Source organism: Capsicum annuum, chromosome 8, assembly GCF_002878395.1.
Source record: "Capsicum annuum cultivar UCD-10X-F1 chromosome 8, UCD10Xv1.1, whole genome shotgun sequence".
NCBI lineage: Eukaryota > Viridiplantae > Streptophyta > Magnoliopsida > Solanales > Solanaceae > Capsicum > Capsicum annuum.
In genome coordinates this window covers 77,580,607-77,596,721 of record NC_061118.1, presented here as the reverse complement: position 1 = coordinate 77,596,721, position 16,115 = coordinate 77,580,607, and the positions used below count along the sequence as shown (strand labels likewise).

Genomic DNA, 16,115 nt, shown 5'->3' with positions numbered 1-16,115 from the left:
CTGATCATGTGTGTGTATACACACACAAACGCACTTCTCTTTCATGTAAAATATTTGAATAAAGATCTATGTACGAGGCACATAGATACAAACTAGTATATAAATAAATATAGGCAGATACATTAACATCACCTGCATTTATACCCAACCAAATAATCTAACTAATACAGAAAATACATTCCACAAATAATATATTCGTATGAACCTACTAATGCAAGACTAAACACTTGAATATAAATCACCCCATGGACCAAAACTGAATATAAAATCACTTTTATTATTCTTTGAAAAGAATATCACAACTGAATTTATAACAAAACAATCTTAATGGTCTTGCTATAGAATCAACAACTTCAAAACCTGAAGCAAAGTTCTTCAAGCATAACGCCAGCCCAAGAAGAAATAAAAGCTACAAGCACTTCCAAGCATGGCCTTGTTCTCGAACTTTGTTCGGTACAGTTATCAGAAAAGCTCATAAAGCTTTCAAAAATAAAAAAAGTAGCATTTTGAGAACTTAATTGCAGAGGAAAGATTGAACAGTGTTGTCTATTGCAGACGAAACCTTAGAATGCAGTTATCATTTTGCACTAGATAGCAAGATTAGCCTTGAGCAAACGAAGAAGTGAAATGCTGCCCTGAGTTCTGTTCTCACCAGAAGAAGCTCCTTTCTTTTCTGCCTTGACTCCCTGCACGTAAGTTTAATGTCAAATATTACACGCTTGCATTAAAGGGCTAGAAGTAGAAAATATAGTATCCCAAGCCCAGGGAAAGGAATTCTTTTGTAGAATTTATGCTAATCCAAACAGTTTAAAAATGGATACGATAAAAGTTCATAAAAGGAAAAGGAAAGAAATGACAAACACTGGCTGCAAAAGAAAACTGAAAAAGGTAGACAGCTGAAATTCACCTTTGGTTTTTCATTCTCGTCCTTGAAGTTTATGCTGCCTATATCTTTTAATAAAATGGACGAAACTGGTAGAAGTCTCCTGGATAAATCATATAGAATCATGAGTAACCAAGCAGGCATATAATATTACTAGGAGTTGGCAAAAGAAAATAAAACACGTCACATACTGTTAGACTCCCCCTTGCATAAAAAAAAAAAACTAGTCACCGACGTCAATTTCGGTGACTGATTTGTGCCAATTTTTATTTTGTGGGTTGTGTGAAAAATACAACACCACCAAGAGGATCGGAAAGCCCAGGCGACACAAACCCGACCAAGACTACCGGAAAATCACCCTCCACGCACCCCCATGCGCCTGCCGGAAATCCGGCAACATCAATCACTCGCCGGCGCGTGAGACTTCTCTAGTTAAATTTAGAGTGGTTCCTTTTTTGGTTGGGGTCGCCATTCTGTTCCGATCCGACCACTTATTTTTTTTTCAGATTCCGACGACTTTTGAAAAATTCTGGCCGCCGGAATTAGGTTTCCGGCGAAAAAAAAAACTGCAAGTTCAAATTTTCAAATTTACAGAACTGTTTCTTGGTATTTTCAAGTCAAATTTCCAAGATATCTTTTGGGCATGATATTTTTTGGCTCCAAAAATATTGAAATTGGAAGTTCAAGTCCTATGATTAAATCTGAGCCCTTAATGAGAAGATCCGAAAATCAAATGTCACAGTCCATGAAGAATCGATGAGGGGAAGGTCGATTTGGAAGATCGCGTCCTAAGTATAGTTATTGTAAAAGGCTTGGACATACTCGTGGCGTATGTTATTCTCGACCTAAGTGTAGTTATTGTAATAGGCTTGGACATACTCGTGGAATATGCTATTCTTTACATGGTCGACCAACTAAAAATGCTCATATTGCTCAGTCTAATCAACGGGTGTATTTATCTGGCAAGGAATATAATGAGTATCTTCAGTATCGAGCAAGTAAGCATATGTTTCTACCAATAGCCTCAACCGCACAATCTCCTAGCTTTGGATCATGGGTTGTGGACTCAGGACCGCAAAACGGGACAAACAATTGGCATAGGACATGAATCACAAGGCCTTTACCATCTTACCTCTTTAAATTCCTTCACAGCATGCTCCATATAGATCCTCCCAACAAGTGGTATCAGAGCCCATGGTTCAATGGTTCGATGGTTCAAATTGAGGACATGCTGAAATTAAAATTGCAACCAATTTGATGATAATGAAGATATATGTCCAGAAGTTACATGTGGAGACTATTGTTAATCATATTTTTAACAATCCTATTGTCACATCCTTAAAAATAAAGCTTACTTTTAACCCTACAAAGGACTCCAATAATTTTAACCTGAAAAGGGCTCATATACTTTAACCGAAAGCTCCACTTTTAAGCATGTCAAGCAGCAGTGATGAAGACTATGTGACGAACAAAGATCAAAGATGTGAAGAAGGCGGATCAAGTGAAGAAAATCAAGTCAAAAAAGGGAGATTTGTTAGGATTTTTGCCCTGATCTTCTTACCAAAATTAAGTTTTACTTTTTGTTGGAAGGAAAATAAAAGTTATCATAATTACTTTTACTTTTTCTGAAAAAATAAAATATATAAAACTTTTTTATATTTGGCAAACTCTTTCTTGAAGGAAAGGTTTTGAAACTCTATAAATAGAAGACGCCTCTTCTCATACCATAACACAATAGCATCCACAATGTAGTCCTTAAAGAGTTTTGTTTATGGAGAGATTTTCTCATAGTTTTTTTTATGTTTTTTATTTAATTTATTTTTAATATGTAGGTTAATTGACCAAACCATATCTAATAATATGTTTTTAGTATATTTTTGTGTCATCTGATTTATCACTTTTATGGTTTGCAAAATTTAAGCTTTCGCATGACGCCTTCTCAATTTCGAACCCAACACATGATATCAGAGCTTCCACGATCTTGGTAAAGAATCAAAGAGTTTTCACTGCCGGCGGGCGGCTATAATCCATATATGCCGCCTGTCTGGCCATTGATTATGGTAGCAAAAGTTGGGTCACTGACTCACTATGTATCTTTCTAGTGACTATTTTCTCATATCTTTGCGTAGCACCATGCATCTGTCCGGTGACTATTCATATCTATTTTTCTTAGCACCGTACTTTTTTTCGATGACTATTTTCTCATATCTGATTTGCGTAGCACCGTGCATCTTTCCGGACTACTGTCTCATGTCTGAGTTGCATAGTATCATGCATCTTTCTGGTGACTCCTCAGATTTAATTTACATAGTACCGTACGTCTTTCTGGTGACTCCTCAGATCTTTTTCAGTAGGGTCGTTCCATCATTCCGACCCTGCCCATATAATTTCTCTTTTCCAGTAGAATCGTGCCGTCATTCCGACCCTACTCATATAATTTCTATGTCTCAATAGGGTCGTGCCATCATTCCGACCCTACACATATTTCTCTTTTTCAGTAGGGTCGTGTCATCATTCCAACCCTACCCATATACTTTTTTTTCCTCAGATTGTAGTCACTTTTCATCCATCAAATCTAATAATCGGTGTGTGAGCATGTTTCGGCTAAGTTTTCGGTGCAGTCTCCCAGAAGTCCAAAGCAGTCCTTATCAGTTTTCTTGCAAATATCTTCACCAAGTCCCTCACCGATTCTCATATTTGTTACATCCATAACAAGCTTGGTACATATGTCTTCTATGCACCAGCTTGAGGGGGAGTGTTAGAATATGAGTAGGAATAGGAATAGCATATAAAATCCTACTTGGAAAAGGATTATAATGTAGTGTCCTATTAGGAAAAGGATTGTAATGTATTGTCTATAAATAGGGCCTCAATGTAATAATGTAGTTACAACAATTCAATAATATTTTTCTCCTATATTTCTCACACATACCTTTTTGGTTTATCTGCATTCTGAAATTTAGAGCCGGAACCATGTTTAGTAACCACTTCAAGAACATTGTTGTCATGATGTGCTACAGCGTGTACAACATCCCCAGGCATTAACGTTGTTGATGGACCCAATAGTCTCTGAATTACATAAGAAAAGAACCTATATTATTTCAGAATTCTGAAGATATAAACTTCAACACCAGTAAGAAGAAACATGAGATGCTGAAACATGGGATCAAACAGTCATCAACTACAGAATTGTGTTTTCTTGTTCTAATAAACAACGATATACAGTTGTATTCTTAGAGCTTTACACAGACAATTGTTTTCTTGTAGCATAACATAGAATTACAACCAAAAGCAACCGCCATTCAGAATATATACATTTTTAATGGCTTAATACATAGGCTTTTAATGGCTAAATACATTACAACTAACAGCAATCGCCATTCAGAATATATACATTTTTAATGGCTGAATACATGGGCTTTTAATGACTTAATACATAGTCATTTAAACTTGTCAGGATATTCCATTAGACACTAAAAGAGAAAATAGCATACCCAGCCCCCAACCTTTACCCGAAAATCCAACTACACACTCGAACTTCACGGGAGCCCCTTAACCCCCCCCCCCCCAAAACATTTTAGGACTAGAATATAGACCCCCTTAAAGGCTAGATCCGTATTAAGTAATAAACTGCACGCACCTGCCACGTAATATTACCTTTTTTATATAAAAAAATAATTATTTTTCTTTTTATATTTCCCTTTTTCTCTTTTTCCTTTTCTCGTTGACTTCCTCGTTGAATTGGAGAGATACCACGACGATGAAGACAACAGAGGGGGGGGGGCAAGCTTCACTCAATTGCAAAGCCCTAGAATTCGAATCTAAGAATCTGAAATGTCTTTCATAGACACTTGAATTTTATTTTAGATTTGCTTATTCATTTTGTTTCCTAGTGCATTTTTCAAAACTGGCATCATAGTATAGTGGTTTTGTTGCTTTTGGATAGGCTGCTGATTCTTGATTCTTTCATGTCGATTTCTGTTTGTTTTACTTAGCATATAGTTAACACAGCTTCACACTTCATTACTGATTTCATTCGTTATAAACCATTGTTTCTTTTCAAGCCTTACCTATTTGTGCACCTTCTTATTTCCTTCTCTTATTGAATAGTGGCTTTGGTGGTCGATGGAAGACTAGGGTCATGTCATAGGTCGGGGTCCATATCAGGGTCCAGGATAAGGTCGGGGCCGGGGTCGAGCTTGGGGTTGGGGGTGAAAGGTAATAGGGTTAAGTGGGATAAAGAAGCCTATAGGTTGAGACTAGGGTTTTGGAACCTAGGAACGCTTCACGGTATGTCCATAGACCACGTGAACATTCTTAGAAAGAGGAGCATATTAGTATAGCTTGTGTCCAGGAGACCAAATGGGTAGGCTCTAAGGTGAAGGATATGGACGGGTATAAGTTGTGGTACTCTAGTAGCGTGAGGTATAGGAATAGGGTAGGTATCTTAGTAGATGAAGAGCTTAGGGGGCAGGTGGTGGAGGCTAAGTGGGTCAACAATAGCTTGATGTCGATTAAGTAGGTCATTGAAGAGTCTACGTGGAACATTATTAGTGCCTATGCTCCGTAAGTGGGCTTGAATGAAGAGGAGAAGAAGAGTTTTTCGGAGATTCTGGATAAGGTGGTGAGAGGCATCCCGAGCGCCGAGAAGCTTTATGTAGGAGGTGATTTCAACGGACATATTGGGTCATTATCAAGAGGTTATGATGATGTAAATCGAGGGTTCAATTTCAGGTAAAGGAATGAAAGAGGAACCTCACTTTTGGATTTTGTTGGGGCCTTTGGTTTGGCGGTAACGAATTCGAGCTTCCCGAAGAAGAAAGAGCACCTTATTACCTTTCGTAGTTCGATCAAGATTCAAATAGACTTTTTGCTTCTTAGGAAGGCTGATAGAGTGCTATGCAAAGACTGTACGGTCATACCTAGCGAGAATCTTTCGACCCAACATAAGCTTATATTGATGGACTTGGAAATCAAAAAGGCAAAAATAAAGAGGGTTGTAGAGTATCAACCCAGGATTAAGTGGGTAGCTTTGACTTTGGTCAATGCTTTGGAGATAGTGGAGATGTTGACGACCAAAGGGGCTTCGGAGAGTAGAGGGATATGGATAGTATGTGGGAGACGACTATCAGTTGCATTAGGAGACAACTAAAGAAGTGTTGGATGTCTCGAGAGGGCACCAAAAGGACTGGTGGTGGAACAAAAAAAGTTAAGAGGAAGGTAAAGACTAAGAAGGTGACTTATGCGAAGTTGGTGGAGAGCAAAGATGACGAGGAGCAGTGGACGAATAAGGAAAAATATAAGTTAGCTAGGAAAGAGGCTAAGTTAGCGATTACGGATGCTAAGACAACTGCTTTCGAGAGCTTGTATGTGGCTTTAGAGGAGAAAGGTAGGGATAAGTTGTATAGAATAGCCAAGGCTATGGAGCGGGGGGGCGTGACATTGACCAAATGAAGTGCATCAAGGATGAGGATGGCAAAGTGTTGGTGGATGAAACTCTCATTAGGAAGAGGTGGCAGTCGTATTTTCATAGACTTTTCAACGGTGATGAGGACAAAGGTTTAGTGCTGGGGGACTTAGAGCACTCAGAGAGATGTCGCGATTACGATTATTGTAGGCGTATTAAGGTTGAAGAGGTCAAGGATGCTATTCGTAGTATGCGTAAAGGGTAGGCAACTTGGCCAGACGAGATCCTAGTGGATATTTGGAAGAGACTAGCAGGGCAGGTATGGAGAGGCTGACAAGGTTGTTTAACATTATATTTAGGACGGCAAAGATGTCGGAAGCTTGGAGATGGAGAAAGATGATTCCTTTATACAAAAACAAGGGGGACATTCAGAGTTGCAACAACTATAGAAGTATCAAGTTCTTAAGTCATACTATGAAGGTTTGGGAAAGTGATAAAGTTGGAAGTTGAGGAGGATCGTGACTGTTTCTGAGAATTAATTTGGTTTCATGTCAGGTCGCTCGACTACCGAAGTCATTCATCTAGTAAGGAGATTAGTGGAGCAGTATCAGGAGAGGAAAAATGACTAGCACATAGTGTTCATCAATCTTGGGAAGGCGAACGACAAAGTCCCCAGAGAGATCTTGTGAAGGTTCTTGGAGGTTAGAGGTGTGTTTGTGGCGTATGCTAGGTCGATTCAGGACATGTACGTGGAGCGAAGACTTGTGTAAGGATGGTAGGAGAAGATTCAAAGCACTTTCCTGTTTCATTTGTAAACAACCTACCAGCGCTGCACGTTGAAAAAAAAGTATATTTGCTCATCGAAAAAATTTGACCAACAGAACTAACGGTGTTCATCAATCTTGGGAAGGCGTTAAAGTCCCCAGAGAGGTCTTGTGGAGGTGCTTGGAGGTTAGAGGTGTGTTTGTGGCGTATATACTAGGTCGATTCAGGAAATGTACGTGGAGCGAAGACTTGTGTAAGGATGGTAAGAGAAGATTTGAAGCACTTTCCTGTTTCATTTGTAAACAACCTACCAGCGCTGCACGTTGAAAAAAAAGTATATTTGCTCATCGAAAAAATTTGACCAACAGAACTAACGGAGAGATATATTTGTTTGTGTATTTTTTATGGATTGGATCAGGCGAATTAGATTAAGGATGTGTTTTATTTTTAAAAAATAGGTCATTTAACATTGATTTGGGCTTTTCTATTAAAGGAATAGTACAAGTAAAAACTTTCTTAACAACGAGGGTAAATATGGCCCCAAAGTATAACATCGAGGGTAAATTTGACCTCAAAGTATGACGAAAGGTATATTTAGCTAATTTTTCAAAGTAGAGGTAAATTTGGACCCAAAAAACGACAACAAGGGTAAATTGACCCCAAAGTATGACGATGGGTATATTTAGCCAATTTTCCAAAGTAGAGGGATAAATTTGACCTTTTTCCCCAAGATGAAATGGCAGTTATGCGAGCCTAGGTTTCTATATTTGAATTAATAATTCTAGGTGTAGAAGACCCTAAAATGCATGTATTAGTAGGCTTGGATGACATGGTTGATTTATAAGGGGGACATGTGGTGTAAAGCCATGTGAAAGTGATGGAAGTTAAAGCCTTGTGAAAGTGATGGAAGTTAAAGCCTTGTGAAAGTGATGGAAGTTGCTAATTTTAGGTGCGGAGATCTGTAAAGTTGGTGTAGCAATGATAGTCCTAAATATAGTAATTGATAGATACACATCATTTTGCTACGGGGCTAGTACTCCTTGATTAAGGCTGCATTTGTTTTAATTAAGATTCAGACGTCTGAATCTGAATGCACATCTGAATGATTAAGATGTTGTCTCTAGATCTGAAAACTAAATTATGAAGACTTTGCTTTTCAACATCTGAATGTGGAAAAAAAAAATTATTTGTATATATAATAACATAAAAAATACAATTCAAATAAAAAACTAATTATATATCAGATAAGTATGTAATTTAATACAACAAAATTATTATTTAATTGAAAAAATATTTATGTCTGTTAGTGATAGTGGAGATGGTTTATAATGATGGTTGTAGTGACAATGATTGATATTAGTGATTAGTAATATTGGTGGTGATAATTGTGATGACTGGTATTATAGTGACTGTTATGATGGCAGCGGTTGATAGTGGTGGTGGTGGACGTGATGTGACATTGCTTGATGTTAGTAGTTGAAGGTGTTGATTGTGAAGGGTGAAAAATGAATGCATGATGGTTGATGATGTGTTGGTGCTAGTTGGAGATGTTGTTAGTTGTGATGTTGGAGATGGTTGTTAGTAGAGATAAATTGTAGCAATGATAGTGATTGAAGTGAAGGTAGAGGGGGTGTAACTAGTGACAATGGTGGTGGCCGCCGAAGAATGTGTGGAGGTTGTGATGTATCAGTGGTAGTTAGCGGTGGTTCTAGTTGTGATAGATGAGTTGGTCGATAGTAACGATTGGCCGGTAGTGGTTGATGGTGGTGGTGGTGTTGACGACGGTGGTGGCGGTAAATATAATTAGAATAATAGAGGTAGTAGGTGTGGTAGCGGTTAACAATAGTGGTTGGTAGCAATGTTTGTTGTCGATGGTGGAGGTGGTTGGTGGTGGTGGGTAGCGGTTGACAATGATGGCAGTGGCAGAGCGATACAAGTAAGATCGAGTAGATGGATTTAAGAGAGTGCGTGTTGGGCCCGAGGATTGGTGTGTACAAAATGAAGTGCAAATAGGACCTAAATACACACCAAATCAGCCCACTACATGCACTAGAGGGGCGCCCCATCATTGAGGGGCCTTTTTGTCCTTTTAACTCTTATTATGTAATACACTATAAAAGGAGCATTCTAGGGTTTTAGTTTTCAGCTTTTTGACATTGAATACTGTATCTCACACTTGAGACACACAAGTTCTCTCCCAAAAGGGACTTGGCCGAAACTAGGTAACAATTAGAGTGTGAATTCTCTCTTGTTGTTTGTTTGCTTGGAACCTTGGATGCTTGAAGGATTGAGTTCCCTCTTGTGTTCTTTGAAGAGTGTAGGTGTTGCTACTTTCATTGTTAAGGGTCTTTGTGTTTGAAAACACATCAGGTTCTTAGACTTTGTAGTAGTGTATGTCTATCTTTCTATCATTTACATTCTTGTAATCGTCACGGTTTGTTGTTGTTCGTCACATTGTTATGTTCATCTTGTGCTTCATATTTTTTTGTTAATCTTAGCTTGGGGCTGGCTGATTATTGTGTTTAACACGTGATATTCTCTCCATTATTGTTATCACTAGCGAATCCGAGCGTGGTCACCAAGATAGTCCTCGGTTTCTTGACTTGTGGACTGTTTTGGTGTGTGATTCCGTGTCTTCCTTGTTTATCTTGTATCATTTGGTATCAAAGCCATCTTTGATTTTGTACTAACTAGATCAGTCTTGGGTTTGAGAGTTGGAAAAACAAAAAAAAAAAGTTGTTGAAAAGCTGAAAATTCCAGAAAATAGCAATCTGTCCATTGTTGTGTTCTTGGCCAAAAAGTGTGTTCTTGTTGTGTCGTGGTCGAGATTTTCTTATTTTTATTGGCTACATCTGGTAGTATTTTGTTTGTTTAGAGTGTTTCAAGTGTTGGTTTCTTTCTCACCAACACTAAAAGTGTCCAAATCTAAGCTCGAACTTGAATTTGTTGAAGTTGTTGCCGTGAACATAGGTGTGGCCGTGTGGACAATCTTCTTGTTGTTGTTGTGGGTTGGCCGAATTGTTCTGGACTTGTTGTTGTTCTTGGAGAGATTGTTGTTGGTTGTTCTTGATGTTGTTATCGTGTTCTTGAAGTCTTCACCACATTCTTCATCCTATTAAAATTTAAAGTGCAAATAGATCTAAAAAGGTGAAAGACTTGTTCACATCACTTCAAAGACTTGACCACTACTTTTCACCTACTTTCCTTGATTTAAGGACGTTGTTTCAAGGAGAAAGTACCAAGAAGTCTAGTCTTGTTTTGAATTTGAAAAAGAAGCTCCAAGACCAAATTTCCCTCCATTAACCAGATCCACCATTTCCAAGTTGTAAATTGGTCAAGACTTGAATTTAGAGAGTGAAATTTTGACAAAACTGAGGCCAATAGTGGACTGCCACGTCACTAAATTACTGTTCACGCAACATTTTTTTTTTGAGTTCAAATTTTAGATTTCTTAGTTTCATCATATTGCTTCTTAGTTTCGTTTGTTGGTTCAAACACTAATTGACGACCTAGTAATCTCCGACTAGCTTGTTAGTCAGCTTTGTGCCCGTTTGTTAGTGTTAGCGTTATTTGTGTACCTTTTGTCGTTTCGATTCGTTGACTAGTTCTTGGCTCTCATCCTACGATATTTGCTTGAGTTTCAAAACTGAAATCAAATCCGAACAAGAGTAGACTCAATCCTCGGCTCCTCACGGATTCCTTAGTCGGCTTACAACACTAGTGAAGCTACGAGTAAGGTAATCGAAGTGTGTGTGTGTGGTGAGGCTTTGAACTAATTTGTTTGTTGTTTTTGTAGATATTTTTAGTAGGTACTCGCAATGGAAGGGTCCACATCTCAAACCGTGGACAAACAGTACTCTTGACACTATGAAAGCCTCCCTCAAGGCTATCACCCGAGCACTTGAGAGATTGAACACGGAAGTTGGTACCGTGAGAGAGGATTTGGCAATAATAAAGGGGGATGTGTCTGCTATGAGTGGGAGGTTAGAACGCGTAGAAAACCAAAGAAGTTCCCGACCTTCAACTCCTCGAAACCCTTCCCCTACTATCTCCCGGAAATGTTACACCAAATGAACAAATCACCAAGCCAACCACCAAATGCTCCCCAAAACCATGAGTATGATAGACCAACCATCCCTCCACTTCACCAAGTCCAACATGATGGATTTGGAACCCAAATACCTCCAAACCGAGCCATCTACTTAACCAAAGACCACACTTTCCAATCCAAGCTCCATTGAACCAAAGGTCGTACTATCCTCCAAAGCCGAATCCAATTAATCCAAATCCACCAAATCATGTTGAGGGTTATAGTAGAGAGGAACAACATGGAGGTTATGGAGCTTATGGTGATGTTCACTTGAGGGAAGAAGAGGTGAGAGGTAGGCAAGGTGAGTTAGGCCAAGAGGAGAGGGGTGGTCACCAAACCCGAGAGTTAAGTATCAACACCATCAAAGTTAGTCTTCCAATCTTCAAGGGCGAGAGTGATCCCAATGCGTATCTTGCTTGGGAGTCATCATGTGATAACATATTCCAAGTGAATGATCTAACCGAAGAGAAGAAGAGTTGTTATTCTATCGCTCACTTTGAGGGATATGCAAACACTTGGTGGAAGTATGTGAAGCGGTTTAGTGATGTGTTGATTGTCGGGCAGCCACCTCCATGGTTTAGATTGAGGTACCTTATGCATCAAAGGTACCTACCCAAGGGCTACAAACATGAACTTCTTGCCAAGTTGTATAACTTGAAGCAAGGAAACAAAAGTGTCATGGCATACTATGATGAATTTCAGCAATTGATATTGAAGCTTGACCATCGAGGAGAACAAGTGAGCCATAACATTATACGTTTCAAAATCAGGTTGAATAGGGACATAGCTTCTCAAATGATCCTGTACAAGTTTGACACCATCGATGGCATCTTCCAAGCGGCCTTGGAAATTGAGAGAGAGCTCTCAGCTTACAAGTCCAAGAATCACCAACAACCTTCCCCGGATTGGCATCAACATCAAGAGCACTCATCTAATGTCAACCAAGCCGAGAACAAGGTTGTCCAAACCGAAACCAAGGCTGCCCAAAGGTATCCCCCAAGAAACGAAGGTAAACCAAATTCTACTTCTCGTCCTAAGGGATTTCAATGTTTTAAATGTCAAGGGTGGGGGCACAAGGCTAGTGAATGCCCAAACCCTCAGAAATGTAATCCTTAGGAAGGGAAAATTGTATTACCTTGGTGAGGAGGTGGGGCTTGAATTGAATGAGTGTGATGAAAAAGCTCAAGATGGAGAGCTAGAAGCCAAGGTGGAAATTGATGAAGGTGGGGAAGATATTTGGCCAATTGATGGAGAGTGTGTAGTGCCTATGTGGCAAGGAGAGTCATGCTTAGTGAAGGTGTGGAAGAAGAATTCGAGAGTGAGGAAGGTGAAGAAGAAGAAGAGATGCCGAGACTTAGGGTTGTGGGATTTGCCCACAAAGGCCCTTTGTTGCTTGCTAACCAAGATGCTAGCATAGTGCTAGCATCCATTCTTCTCATGTGCAGGTTGTAGAACATGTAAGTCCAAGGTGCATGCTTGATGAACTCATGGAACCCTTGGTTGAACATCCTAACCTTGGGAGGAGCATTGAAAAGATGATTCAAAGAGGAGAGCTTGCGGGTGATGATTACTTGAATTTGTAGACAAATTCCTCTCAAGATGGAGAGGATGATACAAGTGCGATCACGTAGATGGATTTAAGAGAGTGTGTGTTGGGCCCGAGGATTGGTGTGTACAAAATGAAGTGCAAATAAGACCTAAATACACACCAAATCAGCCCACTACATGCACTAGAGGGGTGCCCCATCATTGAGGGGCCTTTTTGTCCTTTTAACTTCTGTTATGTAATACACTATAAAAGGAACATTCTAGGGTTTTAGTTCAACTTTTTGACATTGAATATTGTATCTCACTCTTGAAACACACAAGTTCTCTCCCAAAAGGGGCTTGGCCGAAACTAGGTAACAATTAGAGTGTGAATCCTCTCTTGTTGTTTGTTTGCTTGGAACCTTGGATGCTTGAAGGATTGAGTTCCCTCTTGTGTTCTTTGAAGAGTGTAGGTGTTGCTACTTTCATTGTTAAAGGTCTTTGTGTTTGAGAACACATTAGGTTCTTAGACTTTGCAGTAGTGTATGTCTATCTTTCTATCATTTACATTCTAGTAATCTTGTCACGGTTTGTTGTTGTTCTTCACATTGTTATGTTCATCTTGTGATTCATATATTGTTGTTAATCTTAGCTTGGGGCTGGCTGATTATTGTGTTTAACACGTGATATTCTCTCCATTATTGTTATCACTAGCGAATCCGAGCGTGGTCACCAAGATAGTCCTCGGTTTCTTGACTTGTGGACTGTTTTGGTGTGTGATTCCGTGTCTTCCTTGTTTATCTTGTATCACAGAGGCGGTGACAGTTGATTATGAATAGAGTGGCGGTGAATATTATCCAACACCAAATACTTCTTCAGACCTATTAAGACTTGATTCTAGATCTGAATGATTAAGACCTATTCAGACCTATTAAAAGCTAAAATCTTAATAAAAAACAAATGCACTTAATGGTCTGAAGTCAGACCTCCATTAAGTGCAAACAAATGAGCCCTAAGATTTAAGGTTGTTTGATTATAGTGATAAGATGGATTTGTATTCTTGGATGGATGTAAAGTATAGAGCTCTGTAGCTTAGGCTAGCACCTTCTGACTCTGGGTTAGGCTTTTAACATTGAAGTGTTATGCAGTTAGACTCAGGCTTTTACGGTCATGTTTTTTGCAGGGGAATAGTAAGTTGGAAATAATGAAGAGTAGTAATCGTAGTTGAAAGCATAGCTGAGAAGAGTTGCTAAATTTAAGGGCTACAAACGTATCACTTAAGGTGGAGAATGCTATTATCCTTACATCCCGCAAAAAGAAAATCGTATTCATGTCTTGTATCTATCTCAATCAGGCCAACGATTTTCGACAAATTTGTGCCTTACTTTGTTATGATCGTGTTCCATAAAACTCATGTCCTGGATTATGTCTATGTTAAATCTCATACTTCTCATGATTCGTGCTTAGCCGAATTGCTTTATGTTTTCATGAAACCTCTCTTTTAGAAAGTGAGTTAAAAAGAATTCTTAAGGTGAAGTTTCAGCCCTTATGTAGTGCTTATAGAACTTCGATAAGTCCCCAACCATCATTTGAGTACGACTGATCCCAAGGGGGAGATATTGTAACACCCTAGAACCGTTCTTCATACTTGTAAAGGCCCGAACCTAATGATTTCTATTTAGATATAATAGTATGGGAGCATCTTTGTAGATGAATTGAGGTCATAGAAATCTCTTAGCTAAAAGTTGAGTTGAGAACTTTCCTACCAATTGAGTTTTAATAGACGTTCTTACTTGGGTCAACTTCCAACGACCATTAACCCTAGAAAATAATGAGTTAAGTGGCCTACCATTATCACTAGAATATAATGAGTTAGGTGGTCTGCTACCTACCAAATTAAAGGTTTTTGAGTCTTCTTTCCAACGCATCTGGCTGTTCGTCAATCTGACTCCCGATGAAAAAGTTATCGGAATCTTAGCGAGACATTGTTCAAGATGCGCAATGGCCGCGCGACATGCCCCTGGAGACGCACAATGGCCACCGGGTGCACCCCCCTTTCCAAACGTGGTTTCTTTCCCAAACTCCACATAATGAAGGGTAGTCTCGTCCCTCCACCCCTATATAACTTCCCCAACCCATTTTTAATACCCCAATCGTCCTAAACTAAGAGAATCATTCCTAAATCCCTCACTTCCTCTTCTCTGCCAAGACCTCAAACTTCAAGTCCTAGATTTTCAAGAAGAGTCAAAAATTAAAGTTTAGTCTCAATGTTATATCACCAAGTTTGTATCAAGGGCATTTGGAACAAATTCAAGTCAAGTAAGTCCTTAATGGTTTCACATATTTCAAGCTAGGGTTTCCAATTCCAACATTTATTCCCAAACTCTTACCCAAGGTATGTTGAACAATTCTTATTTTCAACTAGTGTCACAAAGCATTGGTTTATTGAATTTATACCTATATTATATTGATGGTTTGAAACTAGGGTTGAGAATGATTTTCATGAAACCTTGCTATTGATTACCCTCTTTTTACAAGTTGTTTTCTACTCTTTATTTGAGGGTTTTGAGACTTGAAACAACTATTTGAAATGTTGAACTATATTATGAATTTGAAACATTCAATGTTATGAATGGTGAAACTGTGACCTTCAAGTTTTTCAAAAGCTTTGTAATTCAATAAGGATTATTATGTTTCTTCCCCTTTTTTGAACAATGTAAAGTATGAAATGATGAGATGTTTTAAGACTCTTATGAAAATTCAATTATGGTTGTGTCTATGACATCAAAGACGGGATTAAGAGTCAATAATGTTTTTTAATAATGATTTTGGAATGATAGGGATGACTAGCAAGTCTTGGTATGACAATGGGGAAAAGGTATCGTTTCTACCCAAACTATACAAGAAAAGTCAAAGTCACACTTAAATTATATTAGTGACCATTACACACCTAAACTATAAAAAAAGTGATACTTTTTACACCCTGTAAAGCATTATACACTTGCATGTGGTGCAGTGTTTCACACGCGCCAGCCACGTCAGTGCCACGTCAGCATAATACGAAAAAAAAATAAATTTATCATTTTTCCTACTTTTTCCTTTTTCTTTTTAATTTAAACTTTTTTCGTAATATTACTTTTTATCCAAAATACTTTTCATTTCTTTTGACTCCTTTTTTTCATCTTCTTCGTCATAACCCTAGCCGCACTTCCGCAGTATCTTCACAGCCAATTCATTCTCCAAGTCATGGTGGACGTTGAAGATGATGTTGCGACAGGACAGCCAAAGAAGAAAAATCTCAGTTATTGTGCTTAAAACAAAAAAAAAATCTTTTGGGCTCTTCTTCTTTCAAGTCTTTTCTTCTTCCTTCTTCATACTTGATTGATAAATTGAAGGAAAAAAGAAAAATTCAAAGGGAGAAACAAACAATAGGAAGTCGTATT

At 38.6% G+C, this 16,115-nt stretch overlaps 1 protein-coding gene across 6 annotated transcripts in view; it reads right to left on the bottom strand.

Annotated features, from left to right (window-relative positions):
• Positions 1-257: 257 nt before the first annotated feature.
• The window catches only part of LOC107838951 (kinesin-like protein KIN-6), a 51,267-nt gene continuing 35,409 nt past the window's right edge, over positions 258-16,115 (bottom strand). For 4 of the 6 annotated variants that reach the window (XM_047395719.1, XM_016682245.2, XM_047395720.1 and 1 more), the window contains 3 exons: positions 3,816-3,952; positions 908-986; positions 258-686 (listed from right to left, as the gene is read on the bottom strand). In XM_047395719.1, coding sequence (XP_047251675.1) covers positions 588-686; positions 908-986; positions 3,816-3,952 — 315 coding nt within the window. In that variant the 3' untranslated portion in view covers positions 258-587. Of the gene's footprint in view, positions 687-907; positions 987-3,815; positions 3,953-16,115 lie in introns of those variants that run through there. The other 2 variants (XM_047395721.1, XM_047395722.1) reach the window with 1 other exon arrangement.